Source organism: Festucalex cinctus, chromosome 19 (genome assembly GCF_051991245.1).
Source record: "Festucalex cinctus isolate MCC-2025b chromosome 19, RoL_Fcin_1.0, whole genome shotgun sequence".
Taxonomy (NCBI): Eukaryota; Metazoa; Chordata; class Actinopteri; order Syngnathiformes; family Syngnathidae; genus Festucalex; species Festucalex cinctus.
Genome location: NC_135429.1, coordinates 16215808 through 16233635, shown reverse-complemented (window position 1 = coordinate 16233635; position 17828 = coordinate 16215808). Strand labels below are relative to the sequence as shown.

At 42.6% G+C, this 17828-nt stretch overlaps 1 protein-coding gene across 5 annotated transcripts in view; it reads right to left on the bottom strand.

The window, feature by feature from the left end:
• The window catches only part of phf14 (PHD finger protein 14), a 117812-nt gene that overhangs the window by 88190 nt on the left and 11794 nt on the right, over positions 1-17828 (bottom strand). For all 5 annotated transcript variants that reach the window (XR_013280059.1, XR_013280057.1, XM_077506327.1 and 2 more), the window contains exons 7-11: positions 16628-16765; positions 12041-12187; positions 11631-11901; positions 5138-5244; positions 815-910 (exon numbers count right to left, since the gene is read on the bottom strand). Coding sequence is in view for 3 of the 5 variants with exons in the window: in XM_077506327.1 (XP_077362453.1) it covers positions 815-910; positions 5138-5244; positions 11631-11901; positions 12041-12187; positions 16628-16765 (759 nt within the window). In the remaining 2 variants the exon portion in view is untranslated. The remainder of the gene's footprint in view (positions 1-814; positions 911-5137; positions 5245-11630; positions 11902-12040; positions 12188-16627; positions 16766-17828) is intronic.

Here is a 17828-nt window from a genome sequence, read left to right as displayed (position 1 = left end):
GAACAAGCTGAATGAATGGAAACGAATCAGCTGCACCACCGGAACGCAGCAGAGACGCAACGCACACGCATGCGGTGTAATCCTGGGGTTAGCGTCTTAAACCATCGCTATTGCGTCGTCTAAATCAACGCAAGATTTCTGGTAAATAATATGAATGTCGGAATTACAACTGGCTGGAAATCGCTATGTTCATGACTGAGTTATGTGTTTAGTTTCAAACGGGAACTTGGTTTAATTAACTTGAGGCTATTCGATGTTAGCATAGCACGACGCTAGCTGATTTAAGTCGTGTAAAACAACTGGTAGACATAAAGACCACACCGTAAATCCCCTCAAAATAAAGGTAGAAGTCTGCAACTAAAACGTATCTTGTCCGTTTCATTTGAAATCCATTGTGGTGGTCTTTAGAACGTGAATGAAGAGATGAGGTTGCATACTTCGAGAATCAGCTGGAGCTCATTCACACATCATGTAGACAGAGTAATATAATAATATACACGACATATTACTCTTTCCATATTAGATATGACTTATGTTCATCAAATACAACTTATTTGATAACTTAATCTTATCATTTTAATAGAATTATAATTTGGTCAGAGTAATTCTAAGATTCTCCAGCTCTCTCACGCGCGCACACACACACACACACACAATAAGTGAAAGAGGGGGTACTTCAGCTGAACCAGGGAGTAGTTGTAGCACCCATCTTGCCGCCACTGTCTGTATTGTACGCCACAACTCTAAAAAATTAATTTCAATCATGGAATGCAACTGGATTAAGACTGTGTGTGTGAAAAGGTGATGGTGGTACCTGGCCAAGGATGTCCCCAAGCAGAGTCCATATAGCCTGGCCTTCACTTCGCAGATCTCCATTGTCATTTAGCAGCTCCTCTAGAGATTCACAGAGCTTAACACATTCATGGATAACACAGGAGAAAACATTTGATCAGGCCTGCCCCACGTACGATTGAACATTGCAATTATTGTCAGTATAGTCCACAAGTTTTACTGGTTTATTGGTTACACCCACTTCTGATTTTTAGAATCATTTCTCTATGCCATAACAACAATTGTACATACTTTGGCTGATAATAGAATCAATGTTAAACATTTTAATCATGTTGCATGTTTTCATAATTTGACATTCATCTACAGAAAGACTTTGCTCTTCTGACCAAGAACAATACAATTTCATCAACCTGGACGGTACATGTACTTGAACAGATTATATTTACTGAAGGTGTCTGTCTGAGGGGGCTACCTGTCAGTGGCATATAGGAACACGGATATTATGAGGACTAAAAATGCCAAAATAAAAAATAAATAAATACAAGTGAACATAAAAAATATATATAATTCAAAAATTTAATATAAAAATACTGTATATACAAATGGAAAGAAAAATACTACATACATACATACATACACAGAGGTGGGCATTTCGTCAATAATGACGTAAGGTCCATCAAGCCGTCAATGATGAATGCCCATTTTGTTGACGAGAAACTTAAAAATATTGACGGACTCAGCATTGCCGGAAGTGGGTTTTTGTTCGTCAATGTAATCACCAATAACCGGGTCATGCACTGACGAAAACAAAACATTGACTGACGCCCACTTCTGCAATGTCTCATGTAGTGTTGTTCCGATACCGATACTGGTATCGGCAGAGGCCCGGATGCTGCACTAAACAGTGGTATCGGTATCAGTGACTACTAACAAGTAACATGCCAATACCATTAATTCCAAGGCTAATATAGGACTTTGGATGCAGCATCTCATGTCTTGCTCGTGCACAGCATTCACTGATATGTGACATGTTCACTGCATGCTGATCTGAGATATTCTATTGGCCCTTGAATGCTCTAAACCAATGGCAGGGCAGCTTTTTCATGTTGAGAAAATAACCTTAGGTATCGGTATAGTATCGGCATCGGCCGATACTGTATAGCTGGGTATCTGAATCGGTATCGGGAGGCAAAAAACGGTATCAGAACAACACTAGTCTCAAGTAAGCTGAAAAAAAGAACAGCAGCGCCAGATGAAAGCGCTGACACCGCAACAACATCCAACGTTTGGCTACTACTTCACTGCACTCGCGCAACCCCCTTCCTTTTCCCGTGAGTTTTGTGATGCATTCACAAACACTTCGATATAAAACAGCAGAACAGAACTACGGGCTGAAATATATTTGCCACCAGAAACTGAATCTGAATAAATTTAGATTTGAATTTGAATCAGTCAACTTGAATAATCGTATTGAAAAACTGAATTTGAAATTAAATTGAATTTGCAGTCTGTTACTGTTCCATCGTACATTATGCGGGACAGTTGGTATGAACAAGCCCTGCAATTTACATCACCAGCCTGTAGGTACCGAAGACGGTATTTTTTGTAGTATGGATCGATTTGGGTCGGTACTTCCGAGCACCGATTCACATAAAATCAAGCGGTGCCTGAAGCACAAAGTCAATTGATCACCACCTGGTAGTGTGTTGGCTCCGATGGTGGGGGAAGATGCCGGTCCGACCTGGCAGACACAAACGTATTGTGAGGGTTTGCTGGGAACGTCTGGCGGAATCCCCTGTCAGAAAGTGTTTCAACGCCCACCTCCGGCAGAACTTCTCCCTTGTCTCGGGGGAGACGGGGACATTGAGTCCGAGTGGGCCATGTTCCGCGCCTCCATTGTTGAGGTGGCCGACAGGCGCTGTGTCCATAAGGCAGTCGGTGCCTGTCGCGGCGGCAATCCTCGAACCCGCTGGTGGAAACGAGCGGTAAGGGATGCCGTCAAGCTGAAGGAGTCCTATCGGGCCTTTTTGGCCTATGGGACTCCGGAGGCAGCTGAAAGGTACCGCCTGGCCAAGCGGAACGTGGCTTCGGCGGTCGCTGAGGCAAAAAGTCGGACATGGGAGGAGTTCGGTGAAGACATGGAAAACGACTTCCAGAGTATAATCTCCTCCACACACAGTTTAGGTTCTGGTACCAATCCTCTCAAGAGGGGTTGGAATCTCTTCCACTCTGGAGTTGCCCATGCTGAGAGAGAGGTGCAAAGCTGGGTTTACCCCGGCGGAAGACAGGGTAGCCGCCGTCCAGGTACAGGGGGTACAGGTCCTTACTGTTGTTCGTGCCAATGCACCGAACAGCAGTTTTACAAAATGCAGAGCTTCTAACGCCCCGATAAGACCCCAAGCGGTTTTCTGTTATTGGACATCTGTCCTCTTCACGGACATAAATAACACCATGTTCAAACACAAGGGTGTCCATATGTGCACTTGGCACCAGGACACCCTAGGCCGCAGCTCGATTTTGTAGTCGTGTCATCGGAATGTGGTCGCATGTGTTGGACACTCGGGTGAAGAGAGCTGACAGCTGCTGGAGAGGAGGGTCCGTTGGTAAGTCGACTCTCGGATTCAGGAGCAGCAGTGTGGTTTTCGTCCCAGCAATGGAAGAGCTGACCAAATCTGCACCCTAGGCAGGATCCTCGAGGGTGCATGCGAGTTCGCCCAACCAGTCCACATGTGCTTTGTGGACTTGTGGAGAAGGCGTTCAACTGTGTCCCCGAGGGGGGTCTTGTGGAGGTGCTTTGAGAGTACAGGGTACAGGCTGTTCAGTCCCTGTATGACCGGTGTCAGAGTTTGGTCCCATTGCCGGCAGTAAGTCGGACTTGTTTCCAGTGAGGGTTGGACTCTGCCAAGAGTGCACTTTATCACCGATTCTGTTCATAACTTTTATGCACAGAATTTCTTGGTGCAGCCAAGGCATTGATGGGGTCTGGGGTTTTGTGGCCTCAACATTGCATCGTTTTTTGTGGATGATGTGGTGCTGTTGGCTTCTTCAAGCCGTGATCTCAAACTCGCTGCAGCGATTCAGAGCAGAGTGTGAAGCGGTTGGGATGAAAACCAGCACCTCCAAATCCGAGACCATGGTCCTCAGTCAGAAAAGGGTGGAGTGCCCTCTCCAAGTTGGGGATAAGATGCTGCCACAAGTGGAGTTCAAGTATCTTAGGGTTTTGTTCACGAGTGAGGGCAGGATGGAACGGGAGAGCGACAGGCGGATCAGTGCAGCGTCTGCAGTGATACAGTGTCTGTATCAGTCCGTCATGCTGAAGAAAGAGCTGAGTCGAAAGGTGAAATTCTCGGTTTACTGGTTGATCTATGTTCCGACCCTCACCACAGCTCGTGACCAAAGGAATAAGAGATACAAGCGGCCGAAATGAGTTTCCTCTGCAGGGTGTCCGGGCTCTCCCTTAGAGACCTCTCTCTAAGGTAGCTCGGTCATCCGGGAGGAACTCAGAGTCGAGCCGCTGCTCCTCCGCGTTGAGAGGAGACAGCTGAGGTGGCTTGGGCATCTGGTTCGGATGCTTCTTCTGGACGCCTCCCAGGAGAGGTGTTCCGGGCATGTCCCACCGGCGCGAGGCCCCAGGGACGATCCAGGACACGCTGGAGAGACCATCTCTCAGCTGTCCTGGGAATGCCAGAGAGACTCTCTCTCGTCTGGCTGGAAACGCCTTGGGATCCCGCTGGAGGAGCTGGTTTAAGTGGCTGGGGACTGGGAAGTCTGGGCTTCCTTGCTAAAGATGCTGCCCCTGCGACCCGACCCTGGATTAAGCGGTAGATGACGGATGGATGGATGGATGGATGGATGGACGGACGTTTGTGTGGTGAGGACGTCGAAACACATTGGGTTATTGCAAGGAAAGGATCTACAACTAAATAAAGTCTTTTTCACTAAAATATAATTATCTGTTCCAATTCTACCACCTAAATATGTGCATTTACAAAGTTGCTTGACTTGATACTGAAAACAGCTAGCAGCCTGGACAACTGCAAAAATATATGGATGTTATGAATGTTAATCTTAATAATTAGTAATACTGATGTATCCCTGCTTTATGGCTCTACCAATTATTATTTGATCACATCTCCGTCCATTTTTTCTTTATTATTTTTTTTTTAAATGCAATACCGTATATGAACCGTATATGACTCCTGCTAAGATGAAACTATTTGCTGTTGGAAAGGTGACTGCAAAAAGACCAGATTCACCATTAAATTGTTATTACTTTAGTTCATTTAAGAATTTAGTCAATTGATTGTATCATCAAAAAACAGAATGGTCTGAGTTGTTTGCTCACCTTGTTGTACTCCACATGCAATTTGTCTTGCTCATTCTCCAGCTTGTCTTTTAAGCTCTTCTGTTCAGAGATGTTGTCCTGGATCTGGATCATTCGCATATTACGCTCTGAATATCAATGGGACAAAAATCAATAGCAAGATCACAATCTATACAGGAAAATCACATACTAGTGGTGCACCAATGGAAGATTGCATTCTATTGTGGGTTCCAGACTTATATATTTCCTCCTTGAGTCTTTAATTTGTTTTTATGTATTTTTTTGTTTTAAATTTTTGCGTGCGACACCAACAAGCACCGTGTTGCATTGCTGCTGGGTTCCTTCCTTCACCCAGTCCTAATTTCCCACCTGTTGTCAGAAGCCCGCTAGCATCACCGCACGCCAGGCCTTTTTGTTTTGCGCTACCACGAGACTCTGTCTCCTCAGCAAACTAGTAGTCTCTGTGCCGTGCTCCTGGTTCCAATCAGACACGCTGTGGCACCCGAGAAACAGGCAGCAAAACTCATGATCTGTCCCGGAGTGTCTGCTTCGGAACTGAGAGAACTTAAAGGACCTGTTTCCCTGTTTCCTCCACTTCCCAATTCTTTTTCCTTTTTGCTTTTCCCCTCAAACTCCTCACTTCACACGCTGCATCCCTTCTTCACACTTAAATAAGTGCACATTTGCAATTTATCAGAATGGGGTTCGTGCATACAATTTTGGAAAATAATTTGAGTTTGTGCTTCCTCATGACTTATTCACATTCCACCTACATACCCACCTTTTTCCCACCCTCACTAGTTGCTTATAGTTACTCTGAATTATTTTCTTTTTCTCTTTGCATAATTTTCCTTTATTAGAATTGGTAACATTACAATGTCTTGTGTTCTTTGTACGCTTAGTAGAACAGGAAATAAACATTCTCACCTAAAGAAGTGTGTCTGTTTAGGATGACAACATTAAACCGCTAATTAAGTTAAAGTACCACTGACTGTCACACCCACCTAAGTGGGGCTAAATTCTTTCTCCGCATTTGACCCATTCCGAGGGAGCGGTGAGCAGCGGTGAGCAGCAGGAGCAGCGCTCGGAAATCATTTGGTAATCTAACCCCCCAATTCCAACCCTTAATGCTGAGTGTCAAGCAGGGAGGAAAATGGGTCCCCATTTTAATAGTCTTTGGTAAGACCGAGCCGGGGATAGAACTTGGTACAAAAGAACTCCAATTGATGTCAAGTGAAGCTCCTTCATAGAAAATACCTTATTTTCCGGTCTATACGTCCCTACTTTTTCCATGCGCTCTGACCCCTGCGGCCAATGTGCACAACAGACGAGTTCCAAGACCTGGCACCGGCGGGAAAGCAGGGAGGGTTCCCTATGCTGGATCAAGAGTTTAGACTTGTTTGTGGGATGCGAAAGTGGGGACAGACACGGCGGGGCAGTGGGGGGTTGGCATCCTGTCCACTGCACCGCTTTTGCGGACCGCCCCAATCGCGTGCCCACCGCTGCCTTTTTCCTGGTGGCCCACTGGCCAGTCTCCGGTAGTGATCCTTCTCGGTGGCGCAGCTTATAGCCCGATGCGCTTTATAGTGCAGAAATTAGGGTAGACTGATCGGATTTTAGTCGATTACCTGGATAACTAATCACAAAACTAGACTTGGTGCTCTAGAAGTGTGCGAAGGTAGAACAGGCAGTACATCCGCGACATTCTTCATTCAGTTCACTCCTACAGCGAACTTACAATCGGTAGAACAGCTCTCGAGTTTGTTCTGTAATCTGAGGCCCCTTCTTACGATGAATCGATGCAAGGCATTGGTTAACAAGTCTGTGTCCAACAAAGCCACCACCTTTATAGGCACATCTCAAACAGCTAAGCAGGTGAAGATGAAGCCATACCGTTTGACTGTCCATGTCCCACGCGTGACTTAAAAGGGACCAAAGTAGACAACCTCAGTTCTGCTAATGGGTGGTTCATCTGGCAACAATCTTTGTCCTGCGGCAGGTCAGACATCTGTTGTCCAGCAGCACGATGCAGCCGCCGGCTGTATGCTACGTGTCCAGAACTGTGTCTGAAACTCTCTCCTTAACATTATGTCCATACGCCCGGCCAAAGTTGCCGCAGCTAATTCCAAGTTTGTAATGGTGGTAGGCCTGAATGGGGTGACCTCTTCCACTCTGACTTGGTGGAGCATGGCTTCTACATATGGCTTCTATATCTGCCTTCATGGCCACCACTTCTTACTGGGATCTGCTGATAAATTCAATCACTGTGCTATTGAGGTCCGGCCCAATAAGAAGCTCCTCATTCAGGTTCCTTGAAATGAAACACCACGGTCAAACACCGCACATATTGTTTAGTTTAGTTTTTGGCTGGTACACTGTGGTGTGGAATGTAGCAAATTCTTTCATCACTGTGGCTCAAGTCTGTGGTGGGAACCTTCTAGGGCTGTCACTAACAACTTTTTTTTTAAAACGACTCAACTTCTCATATTTTTAACGACTAATCGACTTATCATTATTATTATTATTATTATTATTATTAATTAATTGATTTATTTGTTTGTTTATTTTATGTTTTTTTTGTTTTGTTTTGTTTTGTTTTGAGGCCGCAAATGTTGAACATGTGTTGAATTGAGTGGACAACCTGGATATAAAACCCATTGTTCCTTATGTTTCCTGTACAATAATAGTCTTCAATTTACAGTCTAACTACGGCGCGTCCGCACGCACGTACACACAACTTCTTCATGCCCTTCCCTTCATTTAAGTGTTGTATGGTCAATAAAACAAAGGCAATGATGGTTGTTAGTTTTTTTGCCGTGACCAGCAACTTCACCGAGTGTTATTTTGTCACGCCGATGGGATTTTTTTTTCCCCCCCGAGGGGATTTTTTATTTTATTTTTTTTAAACACCGAGAGGAATAACCTCTTCTTTTGCTATCGAGATAACGTGGCTTTGCGATTCAAGCCGTGTTTGTGACCACCAATTCACCATTGAGGGTTATTCTGTCACGTTGAGTGGAAAAATGGAAAAAGTTTGCCTACGTTGCCGTGAAGCGCTAAGCTAACTCCCGGTGAAATGTGTTTGACTCTTCAACAAAACTGCCATCACGACGCCGCAGCGAACTGGTTGTGCACATTTGTGTTATTCATATACACTTGTAAATGTCCATAAGCAATCGTGGTATTCACGGCAGGCCAAGAATTTGTCGTTCCGAGTGTTCATGACAAAATAACGCTAGCAAAAGATTTGCCGGTCGCAGCAAAATAAGTAACTGCTGACTAATAGAAAATGACAGTCACACAATTTAGCTGTTGCCAAGCGCTACACGAGGGAGCGAACTAAATGACAATTTACAAGTATTTCTGTAACATGTATTGTCATGTTTACTTTTGTCTATCCGTGACGCGCTGACTCCAGTTATTGCTCCGGTATCTATGAACCGTGGTGTGCCATTCACTCGGCAGTCATGCCACTGTACTGATCCATGAGCGTTTAAAAGTCTTGGTGTATCTTTGCAGCTTTTACAGACTTTTTGAGGGTCGTGTGAGCATTTTAGTAGTTCACCTCACCAAGCTTGGCAGTAATAACGTGCATGGTGGCTTGGGTGACTCAGATTCAAAGTCGTGCTGATGTCTTCCTCTCCCAAATGTTTAAAAGAGCCTGTACCTCTGCAATATTTTAAAATAGAGGAAAAGCGAAAGGATAAGAGAACAACCAATAATGACATAATCAGAACTAATAAATATTGTAAATACTATACGAGTGTACATGTATGCTTGCAGTAAAAGAACTGTACGCTCGCAGGTAGGCTAATGGTGGCTGTGCAACACACCTCCAAATTCAAACAACCAATCAGACCAACCAAACAGAAGTCATTAAAAATAAATAAATAAATAAATAAATAAATATTACTCTGACCGCCTTCTTCTCACTGAAGTTTGCAACAGACTCTGCGCTGCGACATAAAAGGTCCATGTGAAACAAGGACGGCAAACATGGTTCCGGGCGGAGCGTCGACTTAAATTTTTCCAGTCAACCTATTTTTAAAGTCGACCTAGTCGACTTGGTTGACTTTTTTTCCCAGCCCTAGTCCACACATCGAGGAAGCTCATGGATCAGTACAGCCAGCTAACTCTGTAATAGAGCTTTTTCAACAAAAAAAAAAACACAAAAAAAACATGACCAAGTCCCATCGTCATCGTCTGAAAAGAGAGGGATGACATCAGGTGAACGTCAGCAGGAACGTGGTCGCCAGCAGGAACGCTGTACTTAATTCCTTTGTCCTTTCTCCCAACATAGCTTCCATGGTTTTCTCTGTAGGTTCCACTTGTTGGGTTCCGATACGGCTGTGTCTATTGTTTCCTCTTTAGGTCCATGGTTGCTGTATCCATTTAATCCTTTATGATGTGAGATGAAATCATTGTTAGCACCTCAGCAAAAGAAAATATCTGTATAAGTCCAATGAGTTGATCAGGAGGAGGTTCCCTGACTTTTGTTAGTAGAGTTTGCTACGAGTTCTGACTACTGTCCCTTATACAGGTTGAGAGTAATCCACTTGAGTCCATTCATGCTTGAAGACTACGATAATTATTAACAAAACATACAGTAACACACGACAAGAGACCCGTGTGTCTAATGCAGATCAACACTGCCTGGCTCAGCCTTATTTACCACAATGCCCAAGGTCAAAGCCCCTTGCTGGACATTGGACAGTGTGACTGAGCCATGGCTGACATTAAGAGTTACATAGCTCTTAGCTCTGAACCCATACAGGCTTTACAAGTCAAGGAAAAATGCCGACCCCATAAAATGGATAAAAACAGGACGAACGCTGCATCCTCAAAAAGTCTCACTAGTCCGTCAGTTATGGCTTGTGTGGTTCGATCAGCACCCAGTTCAATTAGTCCAAGGAAGTCCGAAGTAAATTAGCAATCACTGTACACTGACACGACGTAAACGATCTCCTGCTCAGTTTTGTGATGTCCTCCGATCCATCGAAAAGCAGCGCCCAATGTTCAGAAGACTGCACCTTGATGGTTTGCGCAATGCTCTGAATTATCTTTGTGCAACCTTCACGAGAATGATACGCATTGCTGACCTCCACTTCAGTAAAGAAATATCTTCAGAGTAGGGACGTGCATGCTTAACCTTATGAAAGGTGAAGAGAAAAATATTGCACAGAGCTTGCTTTTGTTCGTCATTTAGTCTGTCTCACCACCTAGCAAGAGGACGATTGGCTATTTCTTCTTGGTTAGCTTGTTTATTAGCAGTAGCTTGTGCTATATTCATGTGCTCTTTGTCTTTTCATGCTTGTCAAATAAAGAATGGCGGAAATTCTTTGAGCCCTTAAAAAATATACCTGTTTTGTCAGCAAGATGTGGATGTGAGCGGCAAATCTTGCATCACATTTCTGTACGCTCATTAGCATTACATGACAGCACGTCTTGGAGACACTTTTCAGAAAAAGCCCTCTTGTTTGGTTCAGGATCAGTTTCTTTTTTTTGGTGGTTCAACTCCAAAGAAGCTGCTTGATATCTGTTGTTTCTTTGGCATCTTTCAAAGTTCTCGCCTTTGTTGTGCTCAAAAAGAATGAATGAGATAGTGGATGGCAGTGTGAATGACGGGTACGCAAAGGCGCGTTGTGTCGCACAAGACGTTACACTTCCATGATTTCTGTTGCACATGCGTACCTACATACCAATTATGTGCACCCCTGTATATACATACAAGTGTTTTCTGATAGAAATATGTCATCACTTGCCTGGAGACAAGCACTAAACAGTAGGGGTGTGAATTGCCTAGTACCTGACGATTCGATTCGTATCACGATTCACAGGTCACGATTCGATTCGATACCGATTAATCCCGATACGAATTTATAAGTCGATTGTTGCGATTTTTTTCATTCAAATTTAGAAAATACTAATCAGTAAGCTTGTAGAGTGTAAGATTTATATGAAAATGTATTATTTATTTATCTGAAATTTCAGTCTTATAGAGGTTGTAATCTGTTTCATGTTTGAACAGCATTAAAATAAAATATTAAGGCTTAATGTTCCGTTCATATAACATTCTTCCATGCTCAAGGTGTGAATCCTAACCCGAAGTCAGACGTTTTGTTGAATATTTTTCCATTAAAAATGGAAGTTTAAAAATGGATTCACACATACACACACAAAAAAAAGAAAAGTCAATGATGATAAGACGTTGAATCGGTAAGACTACCGAATGAACAATTCTGAGCTCTTAATAAAAAAAAAATAAAAATCAATTTTTTTTTTTATTGAATCGATTCGAGAATCGCGCGATGTAGTATCGCGATATATCGACGAATCGATTTTTTTTTAACACCCCTACTAAACAGCCACACTCATTGACTCTTAAACAACTGAATTAGCGTCAGGGGGGACACCGAAAGCACTCTGACCAGCAGAGATGCATTTCAAACGTAAGGGACAAACTAAGCACAATACAAATGGCATTGATGGGACTTTGGGAGGACCACATTCTTACCTAAGTAGTAATTGACAAAGTCTGCAGTGAGGGCAGGCTGCTTGTGTTTCCGGCGTCCATCCATGCTCGCATTGGTGTCATTTGTGTCCACTGGGAAAATATCTGTGCTGATCCCCATTAGCTCTGCCTTTCTCATTAATTTCCTGATGGCTGAAGCACTAGATGTCAGAGGTCGTGGCAGCTTCTCCCTTGGCACCCACGCTTGCGGGCGGGTGTTCCTGGACAGCTCTGCTTTTGTGCGGTATTGCTGCAACCGTGTTGTGATTCGAGCCTATGGGTACAGATGTATGACAAATTAATTCAGAGTAAACTACACTTTTAGTTCAATGTGCAAGTAAATTACAGTAAGAAAGCGGTGTTCTCTATCTTCTGCTGGAGGACCTAATGTAACACCAAGTATGCCAACTTACCTGAGCTTCAGGTGTGAGCTGTTTCTCTCTCTCAAGCAGAGACACCTTACAGTAAGACTGCAAAGCCAGGTAGTTTTTTCTTTTCCACTTCCTATCAAAGCGATCTGCGTGCTGCTTGCAGTAGGCAAAAAACGGGTCTGCAATATCCTGTAGGATTAAAAAATATTGACATTAATTTCAATTTTACAAAAAAATGAGTGTTATTTTTTCACTGGTGTTGGAAAGAACCCTTGCACCTCCAAAACACACTTTCCAGGAAAACAAAAAACAACATGTATGTTTGCATGCCATTAACATTGCATTGTGGGGAGTCATGTGAGGAGGATCTTGGAAATGGCAACACATTGGATGCACTCCCGTCCTCCACCTACAAATTCGAGCATTTAACTCCAAACATTCCATAAATGTTTGCTTACAACAGAGAGTAAGTGGTGGTTGGATTTGGTGATGCTACCAGGGAAGCTATGGAGTGTGCAATCACATTTGGAAAGTAAAGCCGTCATGGTGAGCAAACCCTGCTCATCCCACTAGCACAGGGGTCGGCAACTCATGGTTCCGGAGCCCCATGTGGCACTTTCATCCTTCTTTTGTGGCTCCCTGTGACTTTTGACAATAATGCATTTCATTTTAATGTTGCACAGATGAGGATCGCCTGTGCTGGGATCAGGATTCGCTTGTGTGTGCGCCTGATTGCTGTGTGACTTGCGGATGTAGTCAGCATGTGTGCGTGGAGGATGCGCACTGTGTAGAGGGAGAACCTCAGCATCTTCAGCTCTGCCTCCTATCTTTTCCTCATTGACACTTGTGGGGTTTTCCATCCACCCATTTTTTATTCAAATGTTCAAGAACTGCAAAAATAAAACTAAATGGAATTGGAAACGCTAGAAATTCGGGGGGGCGGGGCAACATTCGCAAAAAAGGTTTTTACACTTGGAGGGGTGGGATTTTGAAGCATGTTGAATAAAAGGAAAATGTGAATTTTGGTTATGGAAACAGATTTTGCAAAGCAAATCGCACGTTTTGACCGGATATTACGTCACACGTACGTTTGTAGTTACAAACAAATGGCGGACGATAAAGTAACGTATGTTTAAGAGGGCGACAAAAAAGAAATCTTTTTGGAATTAATTAAAGAAGCGAATTTTAATGCAATTTTAAGATGGCAAAGAGCAAAGGAACGCTACGGTTTATCAAGAATTACAAAAGCCAACTCATACGACGTCACGTGGCACAGTCTGCTCTTCTTCATTACATCTCTATGGCAGTGGTTCTCATATGGGGGTACTGGAGGTACTAGGGCAGGGGTGGCGAGATCCGGTCCTCGATGGCCGCAGTCCTGCAGGTTTGGGATATTTCCCTTCTTCAACACAGCTGATTCATGATCAGCTCATCAGCAAGCTCTGCAGAAGCCTGATAACGAGCCTGTTAATTGGAATCAGCTGCACTTCGAGTAGGGAAATCTATAAAACCTGCAGAACTCCGGCCCTCGAGGACCGCAGTTTGCCACCCCTGTACTAGGGTGTAGTACATGAAAAAAAAAAAATGCATACATGCAAAAATCATTTAAAAAAAAAAATTCTATAATTAAATATTTTCGGAAAATATAAGTTCATAAAACGAATTTTATGTTTAGTAGGCTATTCAATTCCCGCACCACATCTCGTTACCTGTCAATCACTTGGCATTTTCACAAAATTCGCTTCAAAATTTCAAAACATTTGGATGGAAACCTGACTATTGTCCCCAGACCGAACAACATCGCTGGTCTCACCAGTTTTATAAACCTTTGCTTTCATTTTAGCTGAAACTCTTCTAAACACCTGACCCTTTTCTCCACCAGTTCCATCCTGCCTGCACATACTTCTTCACTTATTTTCCACACTCTCCATTGCTCTGGACTGTTTATATATGTAAATATTTCAACTCCCCCAACTTCTTGGTCACTTCTTCCTGAAACTTGATTCTTCCATTTGGATCCCTCTCATTCACACACAGATACACCGTCTTGCTACGACTAACCTGCATTCCCTTCCGTTCCAGGGCAAACCACCACAGCTCTAGCTTCTCCTCCACCTGTTCCCTGCTCTCACTCCAGATCAAAATGTCATCTGCAAACGTCATAGCCCATGGAGATTCCTGTCTGACCTCGTGTGTCATCCTGTCCATTACCATAGCACTGGTATTACATACCACTTTGAGTTTTAAGTCCTTTCGAGTCATTTAAAAACGTCCTAGATTATATTATTTCGGGTAACCATCAAAGTAAGAGTCAGAGTGAACCTGCAGTGGGACAACAGATTGTGTTACCAGTGAGTTTGCAGTCTCAATAACTCATTTGCTCCCAATAACGTATAAATACGTTTTTTTAATGTTCTAAGTGTCCCAAAGACGTATTTATACGTTTTTTTGTTTTTTTGTTTTTTATGCTAGAGCATACAGAAGGCTTTGATGCAGTCTCTCAACTGCAAAGAACGGTTGCAGAAATGGTAGTTATTACACAAACGGCCAGCAGGTGGCAGCAGAGCAAAGGATCAACCAGGGCCATCTAGAAAAAAAGCTCAATTACTTACAATTTTAAATAGATTTGTGAAAACTGATGAAACTTAGCTCTCTTCTAATGCTAATTGCTGCAAAAACGGAAACAGATAGAAACATACTTTTTTTCCTGATGAAAGAAGAGCTTTAATCTTTCTTTTGATAGGTTGCTTTTATAGCAAAAGAACACAATATTCTGTGAGCCTTGCAAAATCAGTCAAAATCCTTTAAAACAGCCGGGAGCGAACGGGACTGCTTCTGTGAAAATGGCTGGGAGTGAATGAGTTAACTCTGCAGTTAGCAAAGATATACATTTTAATCATTTTATTTTGGTGGAAGAAGCAAGTCTTTTCAAGTCAAAGGGCTCAAGTCCAAGTGAATTCACAAATCAAAGTCGAGTTGCAAGTCTTTTAATATTTTGTCAAGTGGTGTCTAAAGTCATCAAATTCATGACTCGAGTCCACACCTGTGCCTCATTCCACCACCAAGTCTCTTTACCTCCTTTCTTTCCAGATAACACACCAAGGACTGTCCAACCTGTCTCCCTGATCACATTTGCTGTAGTTGTCCAGGAAGCACCTCCTGATCATCTAGAGCCTGTCTCAACTACTCTCTGAAAATCATACACCATTTCATCCTCTGCTCTGCCTTTGCCCTCTTTGTCTTCCTCACCACCAGTCATTCTACACACAACCATCCTATGGTGTCTGGCTACACTCTCACCTACCACTACTTTGCAATTGCTGATCTCCTTCAGAGTACACCCGTCTACACAAGATATAGTCTACCTGTGTACTCCTAACCTCACTCTTGTAGGTCACCCTATGTTCCTGCCTCTTCTGCAAGAAAGTTTTCATTATAGAATAGTGCAAAAGTCCATTTAATAAGCTATAACAATAATAAAATAATATTATTAATAATATAATAAAAAGCACTGCAAGAAGACGCCATCAAGGGAAGTGGGTCCTCATCCAAACCAGGCTTACATAGATAGTGTGCGGGAGGTAGATAAAAAAAAAAGCGCAACGAAAATAAAAAAATAAAATAAAAAAATGGGTAGTTGCAATTTTGATTGGTTGGTAACTTTAGAGACCCAGTTAACTCTTTCATTCCATTCCATCATAAGCGTCATAGTCGCTGCGTCCAAATGATGTATCTGTGTGTCATAAGCGGTTTTTTGGGGGGGGTTTTCTTTGTTATGCAAGAGTGTACAGGAAGATCTGGCACAGCTTCTGACTGAAGGATTAGGCTTGACTGCATTTTTTTTTTTTTTTTTTTTTTTAAGAAACGACCATCAGGTGGCAGCAAGTATAAGATCAGCCAGTATCACGCAAGGATCTTGTTGAAGAAGAAGAGAAGCAGGAGGAAGTGTAGATTAGGACTGGGAGTGTCGTCTGTCACTACTAGCGTGTTGTAGAGCAGTGGAGAGGAAGTAGAAAATAGCGATGGGCAAAACAAAACAGTTAACCCTGGAGGATTGCTTTTTGGCATAAAAATAAGCATCATCATAGTCTCATCAAAGCATGACGGCGGCGATCGAGTTGCTGCACGTCAAGGAATGACGCTTCGTTCCTCGAGCAGACGCAACGAGCGAACCGTCGAGCGATGATCCGCGGGGTTAACGGTTCGTTTCTCAGGTCACGTCGGATGGCTGGATGCTGCAGCAGAGCTGCAGTCAAACCAAGTCGTGCTTGAAATGTTTGTTTTACAAAAAGCTCTTTTTCTACGTTTTTTTTTCCCCCTCAGGAATTGGAAATTCGACAAAACTTAGCTATATTCTAACGCTGATAACTAAAGAACAGGAAAAGATAGAAATACACTTCTTTTTTTCGATGAAAAAAGAGAGTTTAATCTTTCTTTTGGTATGTTTATATCGCAATAGAACACAATATTCTGTGGGCCTTATAAGATTAGACAAAATCTAGTAAAACGTCTGGTATTGAAGGGGGTTGCTCCAAAGAAAATGACTGGGATTCAATGAGTTCATTTTGCACCCTTATTATATGTATACTTAATTTTATTTTACTTGTTTAACACAGTTGCTTTACCTACCTCTTCTGCAGCAGCTTCTGACAGGAGCCCCTCTCTCTGTGCACAAGTGACATGGAAGTAGGACCGACACATTCCTGCATCACAGCTGATGCACACGCCAGTCCTGGCAAAGCGGTTATCTTCACAGAAACTGCATTCCTAAAAAAAATAATGCTTGTGTTTCAATACATTCAAACAAACAAAATGTCCACAGTATATTCTGGTTAAGTTTGTCCAAGAAGTTATGGACAAGATAAAAGAACAACGATGATTTACTTTTAGTCAGTCCATCTAGGTTGCCATGAAAAAGTGATCTTGCTCTCGCAAGATGAATTCTCACGTTATTTGTGAGTTTACAAACCCCGGAGAATACATCCTGTACTGCTCCCGAGGGTAACCGTGGTTCGGCACAATCACAGAGCAACATTGTGTGTGTGTGTGTGTGTGTGGGTGTGTGTGTTCTTGTACATACTACATTGTGAGGACCAAAATACATCTTTATCCAACAGAATGAGGACATTTTTGTGAAGTGAGGACATTTTGGCCGGTACTCACTTCTCAAGACCTCTTTTTGAAGGTCAAGACTTGGTTTTAGAGTTTAGGTTTGAATTGGGTTATGGTTGGGTTTAGGGTAAGGGTTAGGCAATCATTTTTGATGGTTGGGGTTAGGGTAAGGGTCTAGGAAATGCATTATGTCAATGGATGTCCTCACAAAGATATATGTACAAGGATGTGTGTGTGTGTATATATATATATATATATATATATATATATATATATATATATATATATATATATATATATATATACATACATACATATACAAGGAATTACTCCTTTACCTCCATGCCTGTCAATTTGACTGTTCTATTTATTTCAATGTACATCTTTCTTTCTTTCTTTCTTTCTTTCTTTCTTTCTTTCTTTCTTTCTTTCTTTCGCATTGTTGGGACCTGCATCCCTCAGGTTGCGCCGTTGGGCTTCCTTAGTTGGCGCCGCTGAGCTTCCGTAGCAACTACAATTCAACGCGGAGGCATTTGATTTTGGATACAAGCTAGGGCTGCACAATATATCGAAAAAAATATCGATATCGTGATATTGACCCATGCAATATATAAGTTTCATATGGAATGTTATGCTTTTAACTTGAATTTGACCAGTCAGCCGCCAATAGTTGAACATTATTGAGATGTCATTACAATTAAAGAATTAAGAATATATT